Below are 21,406 nucleotides of genomic sequence, written 5' to 3'. Positions count from 1 at the left end.
TTCCATCTATAATTCTCCAACTACACAAGCAGTATTCATTGAGAAAGGTACCTGAACAAGGTTAGTTCATTTGCTCATAGTCTGAAATCAGGGTTTTTTTTTTTTTTTTTTTTTTGCTTTGTTTTGAACTGAACCTTCAAACCTGACAACTGCAGAAATGTAGTTTAAGCCATCAGTTTCATTCTTGGAAAACGATCATGGTACAGGAAAGGGGCCAGGTTGTTCTTGCCAAACAGGCTTTCCAAAGACAGAATTTCACAAGGAATGAGCAATGAGAATCAGACATTTGTGTTTATGTTAGTCATAATGTCAACTGAAAAAGCTAAGTCTTTGATCCAATCTTTGTATGGGAATTGAGTTGGGAATTCTCTCATGGGTGACAAAAAGAGAGTTGATTTCTTTCAAATTAAAACTAAAATCTCTTCAACAATATATCATAGCCACATAATCTTATAACAGAGCAGATGATCATGTTTGTAGTCCATATCAGTAAAGCATTTAACTGTGGTTCAAACCAAAGAAATGCATTTAGTCCTTAAAATTCATAACATAGTCCATTTTTAACTTTTTATTAAGAGCAATTCCCAATGAACAATATGATGAACAAAATTATTTCTGCATCTCTGTGAAACATTTCTACATTAGTTTAGTAAGTTTAAAGCTAACACTGACCATTATTTTTTTTTTTTTAATTTTTTATTTATTTTATTTTATTTTATTCATGATAGGCACACAGTGAGAGAGAGAGAGAGGCAAAGACACAGGCAGAGGGAGAAGCAGGCTCCATGCACCGGGAGCCCGACGTGGGATTCGATCCCGGGTCTCCAGGATCGCGCCCTGGGCCAAAGGCAGGCGCTAAACCGCTGCGCCACCCAGGGATCCCAACACTGACCATTAGAGCTTAAAGTTAACACTGACCATTGCAATAGCGCTGTCTATAGTTATGTTACCACAATTTTGACAAATCTACATTAAACATCCTTTTTTTAAATTTTTTATTTATGGGGATCCCTGGGTGGCGCAGCAGTTTGGCGCCTGCCTTTGGCCCAGGGCGCGATCCTGGAGACCCGGGATCGAATCCCATGTCGGGCTCCCGGTGCATGGAGCCTGCTTCTCCCTCTGCCTGTGTCTCTGCCTCTCTCTCTCTCTCTCTCTCTCTGTGACTATCATAAATAAAAAATTTATTTATTTTATTTTTTTTTAAAGATTTATTTATTTATGATAGACATAGAGAGAGAGAGAGGCAGAGACATAGGCAGAGGGAGAAGCAGGCTCCATGCACCGGGAGCCCGACGTGGGATTCGATCCCGGGTCTCCAGGATCGCGCCCTGGGCCAAAGGCAGGCGCCAAACTGCTGCGCCACCGAGGGATCCCCTACATTAAACATCCTAAGACATTTCTCAACATTTAAGAAGTCACTTCTATGCTCATGTCATGAATACTAGCCTAAAAGTGTTTTTAATCACATCAAAATTCTGCCGATACCTTAAATAAATAAAACTTGGTGAGTAGAATATTTAGATCTGTGGCTCCATCATTTAAAATCGAAATTACCTCAAATGATTTAACTTTCACAAATCATGTCCTTCTAAGCCTTAATTCAACATGCTGAGCAACAGTTAGGTTAGGTTTATATTTTTAAATGCTTGTCTAAATGAGTGTTTATATTTAATCAAAATTCTTTCACAAAGTTACCATCTGTAAAAGATTTTGAGGCCCAGACAGTTTCTTCATGTAACACATGACTGCATCACAGAGCAGCACTGCTTATTTTATTTGAAAATAAACACAAATCCTATTGAAGTGTTAGTCCTTTTTCTACTTAAGTTTTTCACCACAATCTTTTCTGTATGTTTGCCATAGTTCTTAACTGTGGTTTGATTCACTGTGGTTTCCATTCAAAAACGATATATACTTTACATAACGAATTTATAAAAATATGCCCCACATCTATAAAGAAGTAAGCTCTCACTCATTTTACTTGAACATATGGCCCTCTTGGCATATGTCTCATTTTCTCACTTCAGACAGACACATGGGTATGAGAAATATTTTACTTCCCTCTTTAAGAAAAACAGAAGGACAAGCACACAAGATGAAAATGGTCTGTCCTTAGCTTCAGGTGTCTATTAATCACACTGTAACATAACAAAAGGCTAATTAATGCTAATGCCTGTAATGAGGCAGTTGATACTCTGCCACTCAGCTATAGCAGCTAACTGCTGCCACGTGGGTGTGCTGCAGCAGCCAGGTTTTCCAACATTTCAAGAAAGCCACAATTCCAGATTTTTGTGTAAATCTGATCATTTTCATATGGGCAACTAATAAAATTCTGAACTAATAAAGGAGCTAGTAAAAACACATTGTTTCACATTGTGAGGGCCCAGTTTTGCAGACCCAACAAAATAGATTTCCAGACTAACAACAAAGTTTACATTTAATCCTCATGGCCAACCCTATGACTTACTTCATCATCCCATTTTAACAAATGAGGAAACAGAATCTGCAAGAAGTTACCTGCACAAAGTCATAGATAACACATACTCAAAGGAGTCTAACTCCAAAGCCCAAGGTCCTTCAACCACCGATTCTATGTATACATGTGAAGCAAATACATAGAAGATACATACAAAGCAGACAAACAAGTTCTATGCTAATCTTTCCTTACATCCACATGAAAAAAATGACAGAACCTGAGGGTAAATAAACAGATAAAAAATGGACAAAAAAGGGGCAGCCCAGGTGGCTCAGCGGTTTAGCGCCATCTTCAGCTCAGACCGTGATCCTGGAGACCCGAAAATGGAATCCCATGCTGGGCTTCCTGCGTAGAGCCTGCTTCTCCCTCTGCCTGTGTCTCTCCCTCTCTCTCTCTGTCTCTATGAATAAATAAATAAAATCTTAAAACAAAAATTTTTTAAATGGACAAAAAAGAGTGGGCTGTCTGGAGGCATGTGGGTGGCTCAGTCAGTTAAGCATCTGTCTTTAGCTCAGGTCACAATTCTGGGGTCCTGGGATGAGCCCGGCATGGAGCTCCCTGCTCAGCGCGGAGCCTGCTTCTCCTTCTCCCTCTGCCTCTCTCCCTCTGTCTCTCATGAATAAATAAAATCTTAACAAACAAACAAACAAACAAACAAACAAACAAACAAAACAACTAGATTGTCTGATCAATCCAGAACAGATTGAGACTACATTTGGTCTCATTCTGTATTCTCTATTTCCTGATATTCCTGAAGACAGCATTAGCCTTTTGTTACATTAAAATATGATTCACAAACACTTGAAACTAACATAATACTATATGTTAACTATACAGGAATTAAAATTAAAAATAGTAAAAATGAAAAAAAAATGTGATTCATAATGAGGTTCCTGTTATTTACATAACTACAACCAGTGTTTTTCAGAGGAAGGAAAGACTACTGCTGATTTGAATAATCAGAAGAGTTGTTATGTATGTATATATTGATTCATGCAAATGTTTGAAAATGCTTGAGCTATAGGCTTTATTAAATTCATAGAGAAAAGGGACTCTGAATAAAACTATTTATTTAAGATTTTATTTATTTATTCATGAGAGATACAAAAAGACAGGCAGAGACATAGACAGAGGGAGAAGCAGGCTCCCCATGGGAAGCCTGATGTGGGACTCGATCCCAGGACCCCGGGATCACAACCTGAGCCAAATGCAGAGAGATGCTCAACCACTGATCCACCTAGGTGCCTCTGAATCAAACTACTTAAAATACCATTTACTGGGGCACCTGAGTGGCTCAGTTGGTTAAGCATCTGCCTTCAGCTTATGTCATAATCCCTGGGTCCTGGAATGGAGCCCCACAATCGGCTCCCTGCTCAGCGGGGAGTCTGCTTCTCCCTCGCTCCCAACCCCCCCTGCTGTGCACACATGCTCTCGCTCTCTAATGTATAAATTTTTTAAAAATCTTAAAAACAAAATAAAATACTATTTACTGATTTAGAGCACTTTTAGTCCTTTATAATAACTGACTAGGTTTTATTCATTCATTCATTTATTTTTAAATATTTATTTATTTGAGAGAGAGAATGCATGTATGTGTGAGAGCATGAGCTTGCGTACCCAGCAGGGAGGAGTAGAGGGAGAAGAAGTGAGAGTCTGAATCAGTCTCCATGCTGAGCACAGAGCCCATCATATGGGGCTTGATCTCATGACCCTGAGATCAGGACCTGAGCGGAAACACTTAACCGACCTTACCATCCAGGTGCTCCATAAATGACTAGGTTTTAAGCTGTATTATTATTCTGGTGCAAATCTGTTTACAACTAGTGCTCTGAGAACACACTATAAGGTTCTCCCCAACCACTCTAACTTACGTCAGATAGGTGCCTCTGGTGTTGACATTCATCATCAAATCGACTCTCTTCGTAGGTGTTTCCAATGTATTGGTCAAGCTAATAGCACTGGCATTATTCACCAAAATATCAATTCCTGTTTTCAAATAATACATTTCCTGTTAACATAATTTAAATTTTATAACAGAAGAACATTTATTCTATATAGTTGAACCCTAAGCTGGTTCGCAAATACTTCTTTTAGATAATAAGACTAACCCACCAATGCAAGACCTGATGATTTTCACTAACAAAATGGAGAAAGCCAACTACCAGAACTCCATGTGAAAATACGAGGAGGATTAATCCTTGGTAGTTTGTAGCTTCCATTTCTATTTGTTCTCTTACCTTCTGGTCTTCCCTCCTTGCCTCCAAGAACCTTAAGTTAATTGCCTTAAAACCTTCCCTCCTCCCTAGCATCTTTCCAAGGCCTTCTCTCCTTCCAAGCTTACTTCCAAGGTCTCCCTTCTCTCTAAGACCCTTATTTAAATAAAAGGGGTCCTTCCTGGCCTTGGGGAACTGGGAAAAGAGAAAAGACCTAGAGTGAATTTTCAATTCTAGGCAAATCATCAAAGTTTAAGTAATTCATACACAAAATAAAATTAATCTAGAATAATCATTATTTATGCATATTCTGTTACAGTCTCTCTATATGTAACATATTTTGTTTAAAAGTTTGGTTACAAGTTTTGTTAAAAAATGTTAAATGAATATAGTAAAAATACAAAAGTATCTTAAACACTTCTATTTCTACATGATTCATAATTCTTTTTAAAGGGCACTTAAGGGCAGCCGGGTGGCTTAGCAGTTTAGCGCCGCCTTCAGCCCAGGGCATGATCCTGGAGACCTGGAATGGAGTCCACATCAGGCTCCCTGCATGGAGCTTGCTTCTCCCTCTGCCTGTGTCTCTGCCCCTCTCTCTCTCTGTCTCTAATAAATAAAATATTTAAAATAAATAAATAAATAAATAGCATTTAATATTCCATCAAATAAAAATATGACAACTTCTGCTGGGGTTACACCGTTGCAATAAACATTTTTTGTTATCCCCTTAACTTTGCCATGCCTCTCTCTCACAATATGTAGATAATCGTATAAATAAGGCTGTTATACTCACTATAACATTTTAGTCATAAGCACCCTTTCTTCATATGTAGTATTTTAAAATCTTCATTACATTTTCAGTCCCCAATTTCTATATTCTTTTGTATAAAGTCTGTGTTGCTAATATTTTAAAATGTGTCCTTCGGGGATCCCTGGGTGGCGCAGCGGTTTGGCGCCTGCCTTTGGCCCAGGGCACAATCCTGGAAACCCGGGATCGAATCCCACGTCGGGCTCCCGGTGCATGGAGCCTGCTTCTCCTTCTGCCTATGTCTCTGCCTCTCTCTCTCTCTCTCTCTGTGTGACTATCATAAATAAATAAAAATTAAAAAAAAAATAAATAAATAAATAAAATGTGTCCTTCGAATAACTTTGGATTCAACCAACTATATTACATTGTACAGCTTTGTTATAACAAAACTCAAGTAAATCACCTGTATATCTGAGATGAGTTCTAAATCCTGTGACTACCAACTCTTTAGAATGAACATAATGAAAGTTGCCTTCCCAAGTAGCAAAGACCTGTGAAAATAATTTTTAAATCCAGACTACCCATGTTTCTGAATGAAAGCTCTTTGGCTGGGATAAAACAGAGAAAGAAAATTGGAAAGCAGAAATTTCTGGGCTTTAATTCTTCCAAGATACTTCAATTTGGGTCCTTAAGTTCTCTGTGCTAACAAGAAGAAATTAATTTTTGAGATTTCAGGACGCCTGGGTGGCTCAGCAGTTTAGCGCCTGCTTTCGGCCCAGGGCGTGATCTGGAGTCCCAGGATCGAGTCCCACACTGGGCTCCCTGCATGGAGCCTACTTCTCTGTCTACCTATGTCTCTGCCTCTCTCTCTGTTTCTCGTGAATAAATAAATAAAATCTTTAAAAAATAATAATTTTTGAGACTTCAATTTCTCTGTAAGAGCCCAATACTGGCAAGTGGAGGTACTTTCCATTTGGACACTCTAGCATGTTACTCGGCTTTGCCATCATGTACTATATAATGTATAACTTTCTGGTGACCCAGGATAGACAGAGTTATCAAGAATAGAATTCAAGATGGGAAGTCAGCTGAGTGAAGTAAGTCAGTCGGAGAAGGACAAACATTATATGTTCTCATTCATTTGGGGAATATAAATAATAGTGAAAGGGAATATAAGGGAAGGGAGAAGAAATGTGTGGGAAATATCAGAAAGGGAGACAGAACGTAAAGACTGCTAACTCTGGGAAACGAACTAGGGGTGTTGGAAGGGGAGGAGGGCGGGGGGTGGGAGTGAATGGGTGACGGGCACTGGGTGTTATTCTGTATGTTAGTAAATTGAACACCAATAAAAAAAAAAAAAGGGCAGCATTTGGTAAAAAAAAATAAAGACTGAAGAAAGAAAAAAAAAAAAAAAAAGATGGGAAGTCAAACAGGGGGTGAATTCTAGGCCTGTATAACTTTTTTGAGTATCTTTTATGTCCTGTCTTGACCCAATTCAGAGGTTTCTTGGGACAATCCTGACAATATTTGGACTGCTCACATTCTCCAGAATTATAGGACAGAAGGAAGGATAGTAGGGCTTAGACAAAGGTGGTGGCAGCCCCTTCCCCCATAACTGATGATCTCATTCTCCTGGAAGGATAAACTTACCCTCAGTTGATGCACACAATGGATCAACAGAAAAAAATAACACTGAATGATTATAGAGAAAGGTAAAGCCCCTATCTACCCCATCTTCTTTCTCCCTTAATTCTTCCCTAGAAATGTTTAAATAAGGTCAAATCTTAATTAACACTAATTGGTCACTTTTACTAGCAGGTGAAGACATTTTAGATAAAAGGTCCTGCACATGTATGTGGCTTCCTCTCCTTTCTCTTCCACACTTGTGGTCCCATCAGTAAGAAAAAAGCAATTTTACATTCTCTCTCCTCTTCTCACATGGGCATTCACATTACTTTGTCAGCTAGGGGTAAGACTTTGGATTTTTTTTTAAAGATTTTTATTTATTTGAGAGACAGAGAAACACCTGCACATACTTGCAGAAGGGGGGGTGGCGGAGGGAGGGGGCACAAAAAGAGGGAGGAACCACTGAGCCAGGAACCAATATGGGGCTTGACCTGAGCCCACCTGAGCCACCCAGGCACTCTGAGACTTTGGATTTAAAGATAGTGGCCCCACTTGAGGCAAAACTCTGTGCTCCAGTCATTCATTCATTCATTCATTCATTTATTTTTCCCAGTCATTTATAACACAGCATTCTGCACCAAAGATTATAAGTACAAGCCATGCTAACAATAAAATATCTCTTTTCCCCACTGGTCACTATCTTTCACATGTACATACATATAGTCTCTGCAATATTATGGGAGGAACAGGGAAGAGTGGCAATAGTTTGGGCAGGATTTGGACACAGCCAGGTACCTTGCTATAATACCATTAAAGCTTTAGCTCAACCCCCAACACCTGCCTTGTAAAAGTTTATGAACTAATTGAGGACAAAAAATACTAAGATCTAAAGTAGTTTAACAGGGGCGCCTGGGTGGCTCAGTCAGCCAAGCATCCTACTTTTGATTTTAGCTCAGGCCAGGATCTCAGGGTTGTGAGATCAAACCCCATGTTAGGCTCCACCCTCAGTGGGGAGTCTGAGATTTTCTCTCTCTCTCTCTCTGCCCCTCCCCCTCTGTAAAATAAAACAAATCTTTTAAAAAAATAAAATAGTACAAGGATCAAAGGCATGTTTTAGGAATTCAGAGAAAGAAAAATACACTTCTGATTAGTTGGCATGGTGAGGAAATTGGCTTCATGAAGGAGATGAGATTTAACCACAGAAAGCTGGGATTTCAAAAGATAGAGAAGGGAACATTTCAGGTAGGACTGGAGATGCAGAGATGGGCACTAAAGAAGACTCAGGATGGAGAAGAGAAAAAGTTAAGAGGCAAAAACTTCAAGGCAAGGATAAGGAAGTAAACTATTTGGGGAAGAATAAAGTGTTTATATAGGGGCAGAGAAAAAAAAGGGAACCAAAAAGTGTTGAGATCAGAACATAAAATATCTTGAATGCCAGTAGGTTATCTACACTTTATCCAATAAATCTCAGAAAGTTATCAAATGATGGTTACATTAATTAAAGAGAGGCAAGAGGATGTGATCTAACCAAACTAGTTGGTTAGATATGTTATTGTCAAGGGCCTAACCTTATTTTGAATGATAGATGTGTTATATTATTCAAAATAATTTTTATCAACAACAAAGTCATCAGATGGTTTTAAGCTGCATCTCTACATAAGCAAATACTCATTACCTGGTTATACTCCAAAGACTAAGGAGATTAAGACAATTTTTTAAAATGTATAGTTACAATATTCAATAATTATTTCAGAATTAAGGCACTACCTCCAAATCGCTCCACTGCTTTCTCCACTGCATTACTGATTTGCTGTTCATCTCTCACATCAACAGAACATGGCAAGGCCTTTCCTCCAGCTGCTTCAACTACAAAGGATAAACAAACAAAAAAGCACTGAGGCATTCAAATACTAAACTTTTCATTTTAATATGAATCAAATAAGCACCTTATTTTCAGAAAACCAATAAAAATAACTATGTTCTTATAACTACTAGTGACTCCACCCCACAGTAGAACAGACTAATCCATATCTAGCCTCAAACTACAGAGACCAATTCTATTTAAAAAATGAGAAAGGGATCCCTGGGTGGCGCAGCGGTTTAGTGCCTGCCTTTGGCCCAGGGCGCGATCCTGGAGACCCAGGATCGAATCCCACGTCGGGCTCCCGGTGCATGGAGCCTGCTTCTCCCTCTGCCTATGTCTCTGCCTCTCTCTCTCTCTCTGTGACTATCATAAATAAATAAAAATTTTAAAAAAAAATGAGAAAAAGGGAGGGGAGTGTCAGGGTGGCTCTTGGTTTCAGCTTGGGTCATGATGTGATGGGTCATGGAACAAGCCCTGCTCAGAATCAATGCTCAGCAGGGAGTCTGAGGATTCTCTCTCTCTCTACCTCTTCCCCACTCTCATGAGCTCTTTCCCTAAAATAAATAAATAAATCTTTAAAAAAACAAAAAATAAAAAATAAAAAGGTAATTTTTAAAAATTCTCTTAAAAGCTAAGAAAAAAAGGAAGTTGGGACGCCCACCTGGGTGGCTCAGCGGTTGAGAGTCTGCCTTCAGCTCAGGTCATGACCCTGGAATCCCAGGATGGAGTCTCACATCGGGCTCCCTGCATGGAACCTGCTTTTCCCTCTGCCTGTGTCTCTGCCTCTGTGTGTGTGTGTCTCATGAATAAATACGTAAAATCTTAAAATAATAATAATAATAATTGAAAAAAGAAAAAAGGAAGTTAATTTTAAAAACCTTTATCATGGGGGATCCTGGGTGGCTCAGCGGTTTCGCGTCTGCCTTTGGCCCAGGGCACGATCCTGGAGTCCCAGGATCGAGTCCCATGTCAGGCTCCCGGCACGGGCCTGCTTACCCCTCCTCCTGTGTCTCTGCCTCTCTCTCTCTACATATATGTCTATCATGAATAAATAAATCTTTAAAAAATAAACATAAAAATAAAAACCTTTATCATGAAATTTCAAGAAATATGCAAAAACATAAAGAGTATAATAAATTACCATTAATCTATCACCTATCTTCAATGATTGTCAATGCTCTGACAGTTAAGTTTTTAAAAGATTATTTATTCATTTCATTTTTTTTAAGATTTTATTTATTTATTCATGAGAGACACAGAGAGAGAGAGAGAGGCAGAGACATAGACAGAGGGAGAAGCAGGCTCCACACAGGGAGCCTGATGTGGGACTCGATCTTGGGACTTCAGGATCATGCCCTGGGCCAAAGGCAGGCACCAAACTGCTGAGCCACCAGGGATCCCCTATTTCATTTCAGAGAGAGAGAGAGAGTGCACAAGAATGAGCAAGGGGAGGGGGAGAGGGAGAAGCAGACTCCCTGCTGAGCAGGAAACCTAATGTGGGACTTCATCCCAGGACCCCTGGACCATGACCCAAGCAAAAAGCAAATGCTCAACCAACTGAGCCACCCAGGGGCCCCTTGTTTAATTTTTTTTTACCCCCAATCCTGTTTTTGGCTGGTGTGTATTTTAAAACAAAACCCAGGTATCATCTTATTTATAAATACCTCATATGTGTTCCCCTAACATAACCATGATGCTATTAACATGACTAACAAAACTAGCAATATTAACTGAAGTTGAATTTTTTTTTAAAGATTTTATCTATTTATTCATAAGAGACACAGAGAAAGAGAGAGAGAGGCAGAGACAAAGGCAGAAGGAGAAGCAGGCTCCATGCAGGGAGCCTGACGTTGGACTCGACCCTGGGTCTCCAGAATCCACACCCAGGGCTGCAGGCGGCGCTAAACCGCTGTGCCACCAGGGCTGCCCTTGAAGTTGAATTTTAAGCCCTCCTTCCTGATACTATGCCTAGTGCACAATGCCTTGAATATAAGCACTTGATAATTATTTGTGAACCAAAAGTATTAAGACAATGAGTTTCAAATGGCACAGAATAAATAGAATGGAGAGCTTTTTCAAAGTGTTTACCTCATCCGCTTCTCATTTCCACTCCCCCTATTCCCTATTCTCTGCACAGATCCAAGAATCACTGCCCTCAAGAGACATAATTTTTAAGGGGAGTCTCTCACATCATTCAAAAATGCTGGGGGCACCTGGGTGGCTCAGTTAGTTAAGTGTCTACCTTCAATTCATGTCATGATACCGGGGGTCCTGGGATAGAGCCCCGCATTGAGCTCCCTGCTCAGTGGGGAATCTGCTTCTCCTCTCTCTCCCTCTGTGCTTTCTCTCTCTCTCTCTCTCAAATAAATAAATAAAATCTTTAAAAAAAAAAAAAAGTGCTGGGAAAAAAGTTCCTGAATCAGTGCTCTAAGGTGACAAAACTTCTTTAACCAGATAAAATTATTTTCAGAGTAGCTTTCAAATAGCTAAAATTAAACTCTCCCGCAAATTCTCTATGTATTGAAACCATAGTTAGGACATGTCACGAAATGGCATGGTCACATTCACTCACTTTCTTCAGCAGCAGTAAAGATTGTGCCTGGAAGCTTGGGGTGTGCGTGTGTAGTCTTCGCAGCAATGACAATGTTTGCTCCATCCTTTGCTGCTTTCAATGCAATAGCTTTGCCAATGCCACGGCTTGCACCTGTGATAAAAACTGTACATCCTGCTAGCTTCCTACAACAGAACAAATATGACCTCATGAGAAACCTCAAGTTTTATTTACTTATTATTATTAGTAAGAGGAAACTTCTGCATCTTTTCACATTATGTGTTTTCTCCTCTAAAACTTTCTCTAAACCACCCTCCCTCCCTGACAGCAAATAGCTCTGTAATACTGCCACTGCACAATGATTTATAAATTATTATAACTGAGGGGATCCCTGGGTGGCTCAGCGGTTTGGCACCTGCCTTTGACCCAGGGCGTGGTCCTGGAGTCCCAGGATCGAGTCCCACGTCAGGCTCCCTGCATGGAGCCTGCTTCTCCCTCTACCTATGTCTCTGCCTCTCTCTGTGTCTCTCATGAATAAATAAATAAAAGCTTTATTTATTTATTAAGTTAATTACTTAATTCCCTGATTAAGTTAATTGCTTAATTGCAGTATATCCACAAAGGAATATATTCAACAATAAAAAGAAAAGAAGTACTGATCCATGCTACATGGATGAACCCTGAAAACATTATGCTAAGTGAAAGAAGCCAGTCACAAAGGACCATAGACTGTACGATTCCACTTATACGAAATGTCCAGAAAAGGTAATCTGAGTCACAGGGATGGTGGCTGCTGAGGACTAGGGGTGGAGGGGGTTGGAGTTGATAGCTAAGGAGTGTAGGGCCTTTTTCGAAGATGATGAAAAGGTTTTAAAATTGATTGTGATGGGGCACCTGGGTGGCTCAGTCGGTTAAGCATCTGACTTTTTATCTCAGCTCAGTTCTTGATCTCAGGGTCCTAAGTTTAAGCCCCTGTTGGGCTTCATGCTGGGCATGGAGCCTACTTAAAAAACAAAAACAAAACCTTCTCTGAGGAGGGTAAATACAGTGAAAGTGACAATCATAAAGAGATAGGGGAGTATAACTACACAGACTCGTTAACCAATAAGAACATAAGGTTCCTGCCAAGATCTATAGGATTTACACCTCAGAAAAGATCAGAGGGAACATGGGGAAGGGTTTTAAAGTAAGAAATAAATGTTTTGGTAGGAAAGCCGGGGAGTGGAGAAGGGAAGAGACCAAGAGGTGGTGACTATTATTAGTGAAATACAGCAAACATACAAAAAGCATGTAAACTAATATATATATATATAAAGAATAAAATGAGTTGCAAGAAAGAGAAACAGGAATATTACCAATTCTCCATAAGGCACTAGTCTATTCCTTTATTCCCGTTTTTTTGTTTTGTTTTTTACTATTTCTTATACCAACACCTCTATGCCTAACCTAAGGGCCAAATCTGACCCTCCATCTGTTTGTATATAGTCCTAAAGCTAAGAATAGCTTTTACAGATGAACATTTATGATCAATTTGATGATAAGGAACACTAATTTTGAACCCCGATGAAGCCAAACATTACCTCCCTGCTGTGTCTTGAGTTGTACCTACCCAAAAGGATATGCTGAAGTGCTAACCTCTAGTACCCCAGGATGTGACCTTATTTAGAAAGAGAATTGTTGCAGATGTAATTAGATAAGATGAGGACATATTGGAGTCGGGTGGGCCTTTAATTCAGTATGACTGGAAACGAGGAGAGAAGACTATGTAAAGATCCACATACAAGGGATCCCTGGGTGGCGCAGTGGTTTGGTGCCTGCCTTTGGCCCAGGGCGCGATCCTGGAGACCCGGGATCGAATCCCACATCGGGCTTCCGGTGCATGGAGCCTGCTTCTCCCTCTGCCTGTGTCTCTGCCTCTCTCTCTTTCTCTCTGTGACTATCATAAATAAATAAAAATTAAAAAAAAAAAAAAGATCCACATACAAGAATACCATCTGATGAAGGAGGGAGAGATTGGAGTGATGCAAGGTAAGAATGCAAAGAATTGCTGGCTGTCACCAGAAGCTCTCTCACACTGTGGAAGAGGCAAGGAAGATTTCTACCCAGAATTTCAGGGGAGAATATTCTGGCTGACACTCTGATTTTAGATTTGAGACATCTAGCCTCCGGAACTGTGAGAGAATTAGTTTGCAGCCACTCAACTTGTACTTTGTTATGGCAGCCCTAGGACACTAATAAACCCTCTCTTCCTCCGCAAAAAGAATTTCATTCTTCTCATTGTATTGCCAAAAAAACTGTTCTTCTTTTGAATTTCACTAATAAAAAATATTGTGGAAATTGGTTTTCTCATTATGCATTGTCTTAGATATATATAGATACACTTATACATACATTACATACACATTTCATTGCCTACATACTACCTCCAATTTTGCCTCTCACCTATGAAGCCTAAAATATTTACTATCTGGCCCTTTTCAGGAAAAGCTTGCCTGGGGTGCCTGGCTGGTTCAATCAGTACAGCATTGTAACTCTTGATCTTGGGGTCGGGAGTTCAAGCCCCATATTGGGCACAGAGATCACTTAAAAAAAAAAAATGCTTGCCTAACCAATGTCTAAGTAATACACTTTAATTTTTTTAAAAAAGTGTCTTTTTTTTTAAGATTTTATTTATTTATTCATGAGAGACACAAAGAGGCAGATATGATATAGGCAGAGGGAGAAGCAGGCTCCCTTCGGGAAGCCTGATGTGGGACTTGATCCCAAGACCCCAGGATTACCACATGAGCCAAAGTCAGATGCTCAACCACTGAGCCACCCAGGCATCCCAATACATTATTTAATTTTAACTGAACTTTATATAATGGATTCATACAGTATGGAACTGTAGGATTTACTTCTTTCACAAAACATTGTGTGGAGATTTATCCATGTTGGTGCAGATAACTATATTATTTTAATTAATACGTAGTATCTGCATATGAGCATACTACAAATTGTCTATTCGTTCTACTATTTATAGATTTGGGTGATGGTTTCCAGTTTTCTTTTTTTGTCTATTACAAACAATGTTGCTAAAAATATTCTTGTTCACTTTTTCCAGTCACATGTGCAAGAGTTTCTCTAGGGCATATAAACCTATTGGTGAAGCTGCTGGATTACAGGCTACTGTTGTAGATCAAGCATCGCCACAAGTCCTTTGGCATTCCTTTCATCAAGAGGAAGAATGTATTTTTCCCTTCCCCTTGAGTCTGGGTTAGCTTTTTGACTTTTTTTTGAGCAATAGAATGTAATGAAAGTGATATTCTGATTTCCAACCCCACACTGTAAGGTGGCTGGCAGTCTCCACTGTCTCTTTCTGTAGCGAGATGCTATGATACAGAGTGGAACAAATTACCAAATGATGACAGGTCAAGTGAGAGAGGCCCTGGAGGGTGAGAGGCTGTTTAGGATGTTTCAGCCCCAGCTAAGGACTCAGCTAAATGCAACTGTATCAATGACCTCAATTTAGAGTATACAGAGCAGAAAAACCCAGTTAACTCAAGAACTGTGGATAATAAAAAAAAAATCACTGTTGTTTTAAAACATTATGTTTTATGGGGTGCCTGGGTGGCTCAGCGGTTGAACGTCTGCCTTTGACTCAGAGCGTGATCCTGGGGTCTTGGGATCAAGTCCCACATCAGGCTCCCTGGAGGGAGCCTGCTTCTCCACTCTGCCTATATCGTATCTGTCTCTCTGTGTCTCCCCTGGACTGAGTCCCACATCAGGTTTGGAGAGCCTGCTTCTCCCTCTGCCTGTGTCTCTGCCTCTCTCTCTCTCTCTCTCTCTCTGTCTCTCATGAATGGAGGAATAAAAATCTTCTAAAAAACAAATAAAAATAAACCATTACGTTTTGGAGTATTTGCTAAACAGCAACAGATAATTGAAACACTGAAGTTCAACTTTCCCAAGTAATGCCAAACCTCTTTCCAAAGCAGTTAATATTCCTACTAGCAGCATAGCTCCACATTTCCCCAACATTTAATGTCAGATATTTAAAATTTTTGCCAAAAAAAAATTTTTGCCAATTTGATAGATATGAAATGGAAATGGTATCTCAGTGTTGTTTTAATTACATTTCCCTGATTACTAATAAGGGTAATTTTTATATGTTAACAGTCATGTTCTTCTTTATAATTCCTATCAGTTTTGTTCATCTTAATATTACAAACGATTCATAAATTATATTTAAAATAAAGTGTATAGATTAATTATAAATATTTAAATGTAAATTATAAAACTATGTAAATATTCATACACTGGGGCAGTTGGCTGGCTCACTCAAGCCCCACACTGGGTATAGAGATTACTAAAAATAAACTTTACCAAAACTGTATTCATATATGTAAATGCAAAGTCATATATATCTACATATTTAAATATGCGTAGTACATGTATTTATAAATCATATGTACTTTAAAAATCTTCTCATTTGTGGCTTGCCTTTTCACTACACCTTGATAGTGTCCTTTTTTTTTTAAAGATGTATTTATTTATTCATGAGAGACACCAATAGAGGCAGAGACACAGGCAGAGGGAGAAGCACGCTCCCGCAGGAAGCCCAATGAGGAACTCGATCCTGGATCCCATGAGCCAAGGCAGATGCTCAAATGCTGAGCCACTCAGGTGTCCCTTTTTTTTTAAAGATTTTATTTATTTATTGAGAGAGAGAGAATGAATGAATGAGCGGCGGAAGGGGCAGAGGGAGAGCAGACTCCCCACTGAAGAGGGTGCCCAATGACCACGATGATGACTCAACGTTCCATTTCACAACCCTGAGATCATGACCTGAGCCAAAGTCAGATGCTTAACCAACTGTGCCACTCAGGTGCCCCTATATCTTTTGACGAGTAGAAATTCTTCATTTTCATGTAGAATTTATGAATCTTTTCTTTTATAGCCAATGCTTTGTGTTTAAAACAAAAAATCCTTCCCTAACCACACTGTATTAATTTGTCTTTCAAACAATTTATGGTTTATTTTTTAAATACTACTCTTTAACCTACCTAGAATTAACTTTTATGTATGAGTTGAGGTAGGGATCCAATTACATTCTTTTCAATGTGGACAACCAACTGTCCCAGTCTAAAAAGCCCAACTTTCCTATAGATCTTCAATTCTAGCTTTGTCAAGATGAGTCTCCATAAATAAAGAGCCATTTCTAAGGCTTTCTCTTCTGTTCCACTGGTCTACATGGATTGCACTGTCTTAACTAATAGCTTTACAAACAACTAGCTTTAAAAAAAAAACCTAGAAAAGTAAAACTCAAATCAGTCTGGTTTTTAACTTCTATTATTGTAATATGTTTTAATTCTTTGTGCAAATATTATTTATTATTCTTTATGTTTTACTAATTCTTATTATAAATATACTTTAGATTTCTGTACTTAATTTACCATAATTTTTTATTTCTATTTTTTTGTTTCTTTTATTTTAGTATTTTTTATGTATTCTTGTATATCAAACCTTCCATCTGGGAACATTTCTTCTTTGAATAAATAAGGCATGAGAAAGAAAGAAACACTTTGAAATGAAAGAAATAATGCTAATATTATTATTTGTAGTTTACATGATTACATAGAAAACCAAAATAATGTGTAATTAAATTACTAGATTTAATAAGAGTTTGACAAATTTTCAAACTCAATGAAAAGTCAATGAAGAAAATATTTCTATACATAGGCAAAAATCTGCAATACAGTATAATAGCAATGAAAATGAGAAGTCCCAAATCCAGAATATGGACTCTCCCACAGGACAAATGATCTATATTCTTCAGCAAATAAATGGCATAAAGAAAGTGGAAGGGGGGCAGCCTTGGTGGCGCAGTGGTTTAGCACCGCCTGCAGCCCAGGGCGTGATCCTGGAGACCCTGGATCCAGTCCCACGTCAGGCTCTCTGCATGGTGCCTGCTTCTCCCTCTGCCTGTGTCTCTGCCTCTCTCTCTCTCTCTCTCTGTGTCTCTATGAATAAAAAAATAAAGTCTTAAAAAAAAAAAGAAAAGAAAAGAAAAGAAAAGAAAGTGGAAGGGAAGCTGTTACAGATCAAGAAAGACTTATAAGATCTAGCAACTAAATGCAATATGAAGTCCTTACAGGATCCTGATTTGATAAAACCAACTTAAAAAAGACATCTTTGAGATAGTTATAAGACTTTGAAAATGGATAGGTAGTAGATGATATTGAGGAATTACTGTTAATTTTTTGAATTGTAATCATGAGCTACCCAGGTGTCCCATTCTTCTAGGTTCTTCTATTACTTGAGGGAATGGTAAATTTTTTTTTTTTTTTTTTTTTTTATTTATGGTAGTCACAGAGAGAGAGAGAGAGAGAGAGAGGCAGAGACATAGGCAGAGGGAAAAGCAGGCTCCATGCACCGGGAGCCCGACGTGGGATTCGATCCCGGGTCTCCAGGATCGCGCCCTGGGCCAAAGGCAGGCGCTAAACTGCTGCACCACCCAGGGATCCCGGGAATGGTAAAATTTTATTTTCTTCACGTTGTAAGTTATTTACACATTAAAATTCCTACACTAATTGTGAAAAATAGAAATCCTATACCTTGGAGTGCCTGGGTGGCTCAGATGATTAAGCATCTGCCTTTGGCTCAGGTCAAGATGCTGATACCCTGGAGTCCTGGGATCGAGCCCCGCATGAGGCTCCCTGCTTAGACAGGAGCCTGCTTCTCCCTGTCCCTCTGCCCCCCTCTCTCAAATAAATAAATAAAATATTTAAAAAAATAATAGGGCACCTGGGTGGCTCAGTGGTTGAATGTCTGTCTTTGTCTCAGGTCATGATCCCGGAGTCCTGGGATCAAGTCCCATATTGGGCTCCCCGCAGGTAGCCTGCTTCTCCCTCTGCCTATGTGTCTCTGCCTCTCTGTCTCTCATGAATAAATAAATAAATAAAAATCTTTAAAAAATAATAAAGTTTTTTTTTAATGGAAGTATTGAGAGGAAAATGTGTCCACTATTGCTTTAAAAGCCTTATCCCTTTGCCTTTGGTCTAGCTGGATTGATTCCCAGTAGGGTAAAGGACATTTTTCTCCTTACAGAGTCTCAGGCAGTGGCAGAAATAAAGGCAAAGACGGTTTTTACCTTTAGCCTGAAACCCAGGGGCTGTGCTACAAGGAAGCCTCTCCAGCTCAAAAGCATTAGAACCAAAGGAGGCAAGAAAGAAAGAGTCCAAATTTGTCAGTACCATTGGCGGACAGCTAAAACTTGCTAATGTGGAGTTAATCTACACTACAATTTACCAAACTTCTCTGGTACCTCAAAATCAGAGCAAATGTGATAAAAATTTTTGTTAACAGTTTTAAAAAAGAAAAGCAAATCAAAACAAATACTTTTATCATCAAGCATTTTGTTGTTTGCCAACCTGGATTAGGAAACTTCATTCATCCTTTTGGATATTCAACCTCTTTGGAGCACTGAGGATATTAGCCAGTGTAAAGTTCATATACTTTTTTTTTTTTTTTTAAGATTTTATTTATTTATTCATGAGAAACAGAGAGAGAGAGAGAGAGGCAGAGACTCAGGCAAAGGGAGAGGCAGGTTCCATGCAGGGAGCCCGATGTGGGACTCAATCCCAGGACCCCAGGATCATGCCCTGGGCTGAAGGCAGGTGCGAAACCACTGAACCACCCGGGGATCCCCGTTCATATACTTTTTTTATCCAGGAACTTCACCTCCAGGAATTTGTTATAGAGATACACTCAAAAATGTGCAAGCAGTGGATACAAGGTTAATGACTGCAGCAAACATGCAGTAACAAAAAAACTAGAAATGATCTGGTATCCAGGGATAGGTGACTGGTTTTTTTTTTTTTTTTTTTTAGGTGACTGTTTTAAGTAAATTATGGAACATCGACAAAATACCATGTTACCACTAAAAGAGAAAGAAGATCTGCATATACTATACCTAAAATGTATGTGTGTCCCATACTAAGTAAAAATGGCAAGGCCCAAAAGGGAGTTTTCTACTATTTGTAAAAGTGATGCCGGACGCCTGGGTGGTTCAGTGGTTGAGTGTCCGCCTTCAGCTCAGGGTGTGATCCTGGAAAGCCATCGGAGTCCGGCATGCAGCTCCCTGCATGGAGCCTGCTTCTCCCTCTGCCTGTGTCTCTGCCTCTCTCTCTGTGTCTCTCATGAATAAATAACTAAAATCTTAAATTAAAAAAAAAAAGGCAGTGTGCGTGACTATGTGTGCCTGTGCATTTTTAGGGTGGTGTACAAATGTGTATATGCATAGCTTATCTCTGAAAACATACCAGAGAGTCACTGAGAAACCGAGCATGAAGGATGGAGAAACTCACTTTTTACTCTTATACCCTTTTGAGCTTTTGTAAGTCTTTTGGCCACGTGCCTGTTTGCTTGAAGCAAATTACAAAACACACAAATCGCTGCCCTGAAGACCGGTACACTTTGCAACAACAGAAAGTAGAATGGTGGTTTGCCAGCAGCTGGAGGGAAAGGGGGGGTTGTTTAATGGGTATAGAGTTTCTTTCTTTTTGCAATTTTATTTCTTTATTCATGAGAGAGACAGAGAGAGAGGCAGAGACACAGGCAGAGGGAGAAGCAGGCTCCCCGTGGGGACTCGATCCCCGGACCCCAGGATCACGACCTGAGCTGAAGGCTGACTTCTCAACCACTGAGCCACCCAGGTGCCCCGCCTATAGAGTTTCTTTTGCAAGTTGACAAAGTTCTGGAGAACGGCTGCGGGCAATGTGAATACACTACGCTTAAAAAAGGTTAAGATGGGGCAGCCCGGGGGGGGGGGGGGCTCAGTGGTTTAGCATCTGCCTTCGGCCCAGGGCGTGATCCTGGAGACCCGGGATCGAGTCCCACGTCGGGCTCCCTGCATGGAGCCTGCTTCTCCCTCTGCCTGTGTCTCTCATGAATAAATAAATAAAATCTTTAAAAAAAAAAAAATGGTCAGGATGGTAGACGCTGTGTACGTGTGTTTTACCAGCATTTTTGGAAGACTTCAGTGAAGCGCCCCCGCGGAAAGGACGCCCCTATGAAGGACGAGTTTCACGTGTCACACTTGAAGATCACCTCTTCAAACAGCCCTTTGTGACGTGGGTATTCGGGGGGAGCGTCGGGGACAAGCGAGGCGCCAGCCCCGCGAGCCTTCCGGCGACCTTTCACCTCGAGCTCCAGACCCCGTCCCTCGGGGAGCGAGAGGCCCGCCCGCGCCGCCACCCCGAAGCACACGGCTCCGGCTTCCCCCCCGCGAGGCCCCGCTCTCCACACGCAGCGGGGGTCGCGCGCTCCCCCGGGCCGCCCGCTCCGCCCGGCCGCGCCTCCCGTCGTGCCCTTACCCGGTGTTGGGTAACATGGTTTCCTCAGAGCAGAGGCGGCGGCGACAGGCGGCGGCGGCGAGCGGACCCGGAGACGCGGGCCTCCTCTCCTCATTTAGCCCCGGTCCCTCGAGGCCCCGCCCGGAGGCCGGCGGCGAGCGGGCGCTCCCAGGAGCGGCGGCCCTCGGAGTGCGCCTGCGCACGCAGCGGGCTCCGGCGCTCGGCGCTAGTTTCCGCCTTCCCCGCCCCCGCCCGGCTGCTGGACGCGCTCTCTCTGCGCAGGCGCTGAGGAAGAAAGGCGGCTCCGCCCCGCGCGCGTCGCGGGGCTCTGCGGGGACAATCGGCGTCCCGCCCGCCACGGGCGTAGCCCGCGCGTCAGCCGCTACATGCGTGCGCTTTTCCCGCGCGGGTGCAGGCGCCGGCGTCCGCGCGTGGGGTGGCGGTTGCAGTCGCGCCCTCGGGACCTCATGGAGGGCGCGGGGGCCGCTTCTCTGCAGAGGCTCACCTGCGGGCTCCCTCCCCGGCCCGAGCCCGGCGCCTGGCTCCTGCGCGCGCAGCACCGAGGGCGCCGCCGTCCTCGCTTGCTCCCGAAG

General features: G+C 41.1%; 1 protein-coding gene across 1 annotated transcript in view; it reads right to left on the bottom strand.

Annotated features, from left to right (window-relative positions):
- The window catches only part of HSDL2 (hydroxysteroid dehydrogenase like 2), a 61,757-nt gene extending 40,757 nt beyond the window's left edge, over window positions 1-21,000 (bottom strand). Inside the window, 4 exon segments of the mRNA NM_001199130.1 lie at window positions 4,348-4,462; window positions 8,831-8,929; window positions 11,500-11,663; window positions 20,835-21,000. Coding sequence (NP_001186059.1) covers window positions 4,348-4,462; window positions 8,831-8,929; window positions 11,500-11,663; window positions 20,835-20,851 — 395 coding nt within the window. The 5' untranslated portion in view covers window positions 20,852-21,000.
- Window positions 21,001-21,406: the final 406 nt, after the last annotated feature.

This window comes from Canis lupus, chromosome 11 (assembly GCF_011100685.1).
Source record: "Canis lupus familiaris isolate Mischka breed German Shepherd chromosome 11, alternate assembly UU_Cfam_GSD_1.0, whole genome shotgun sequence".
In the NCBI taxonomy this organism is placed as follows: Eukaryota; Metazoa; Chordata; class Mammalia; order Carnivora; family Canidae; genus Canis; species Canis lupus.
Note: the sequence above shows the minus strand (reverse complement) of the source record. Positions and strands in the feature narration are given on the sequence as shown.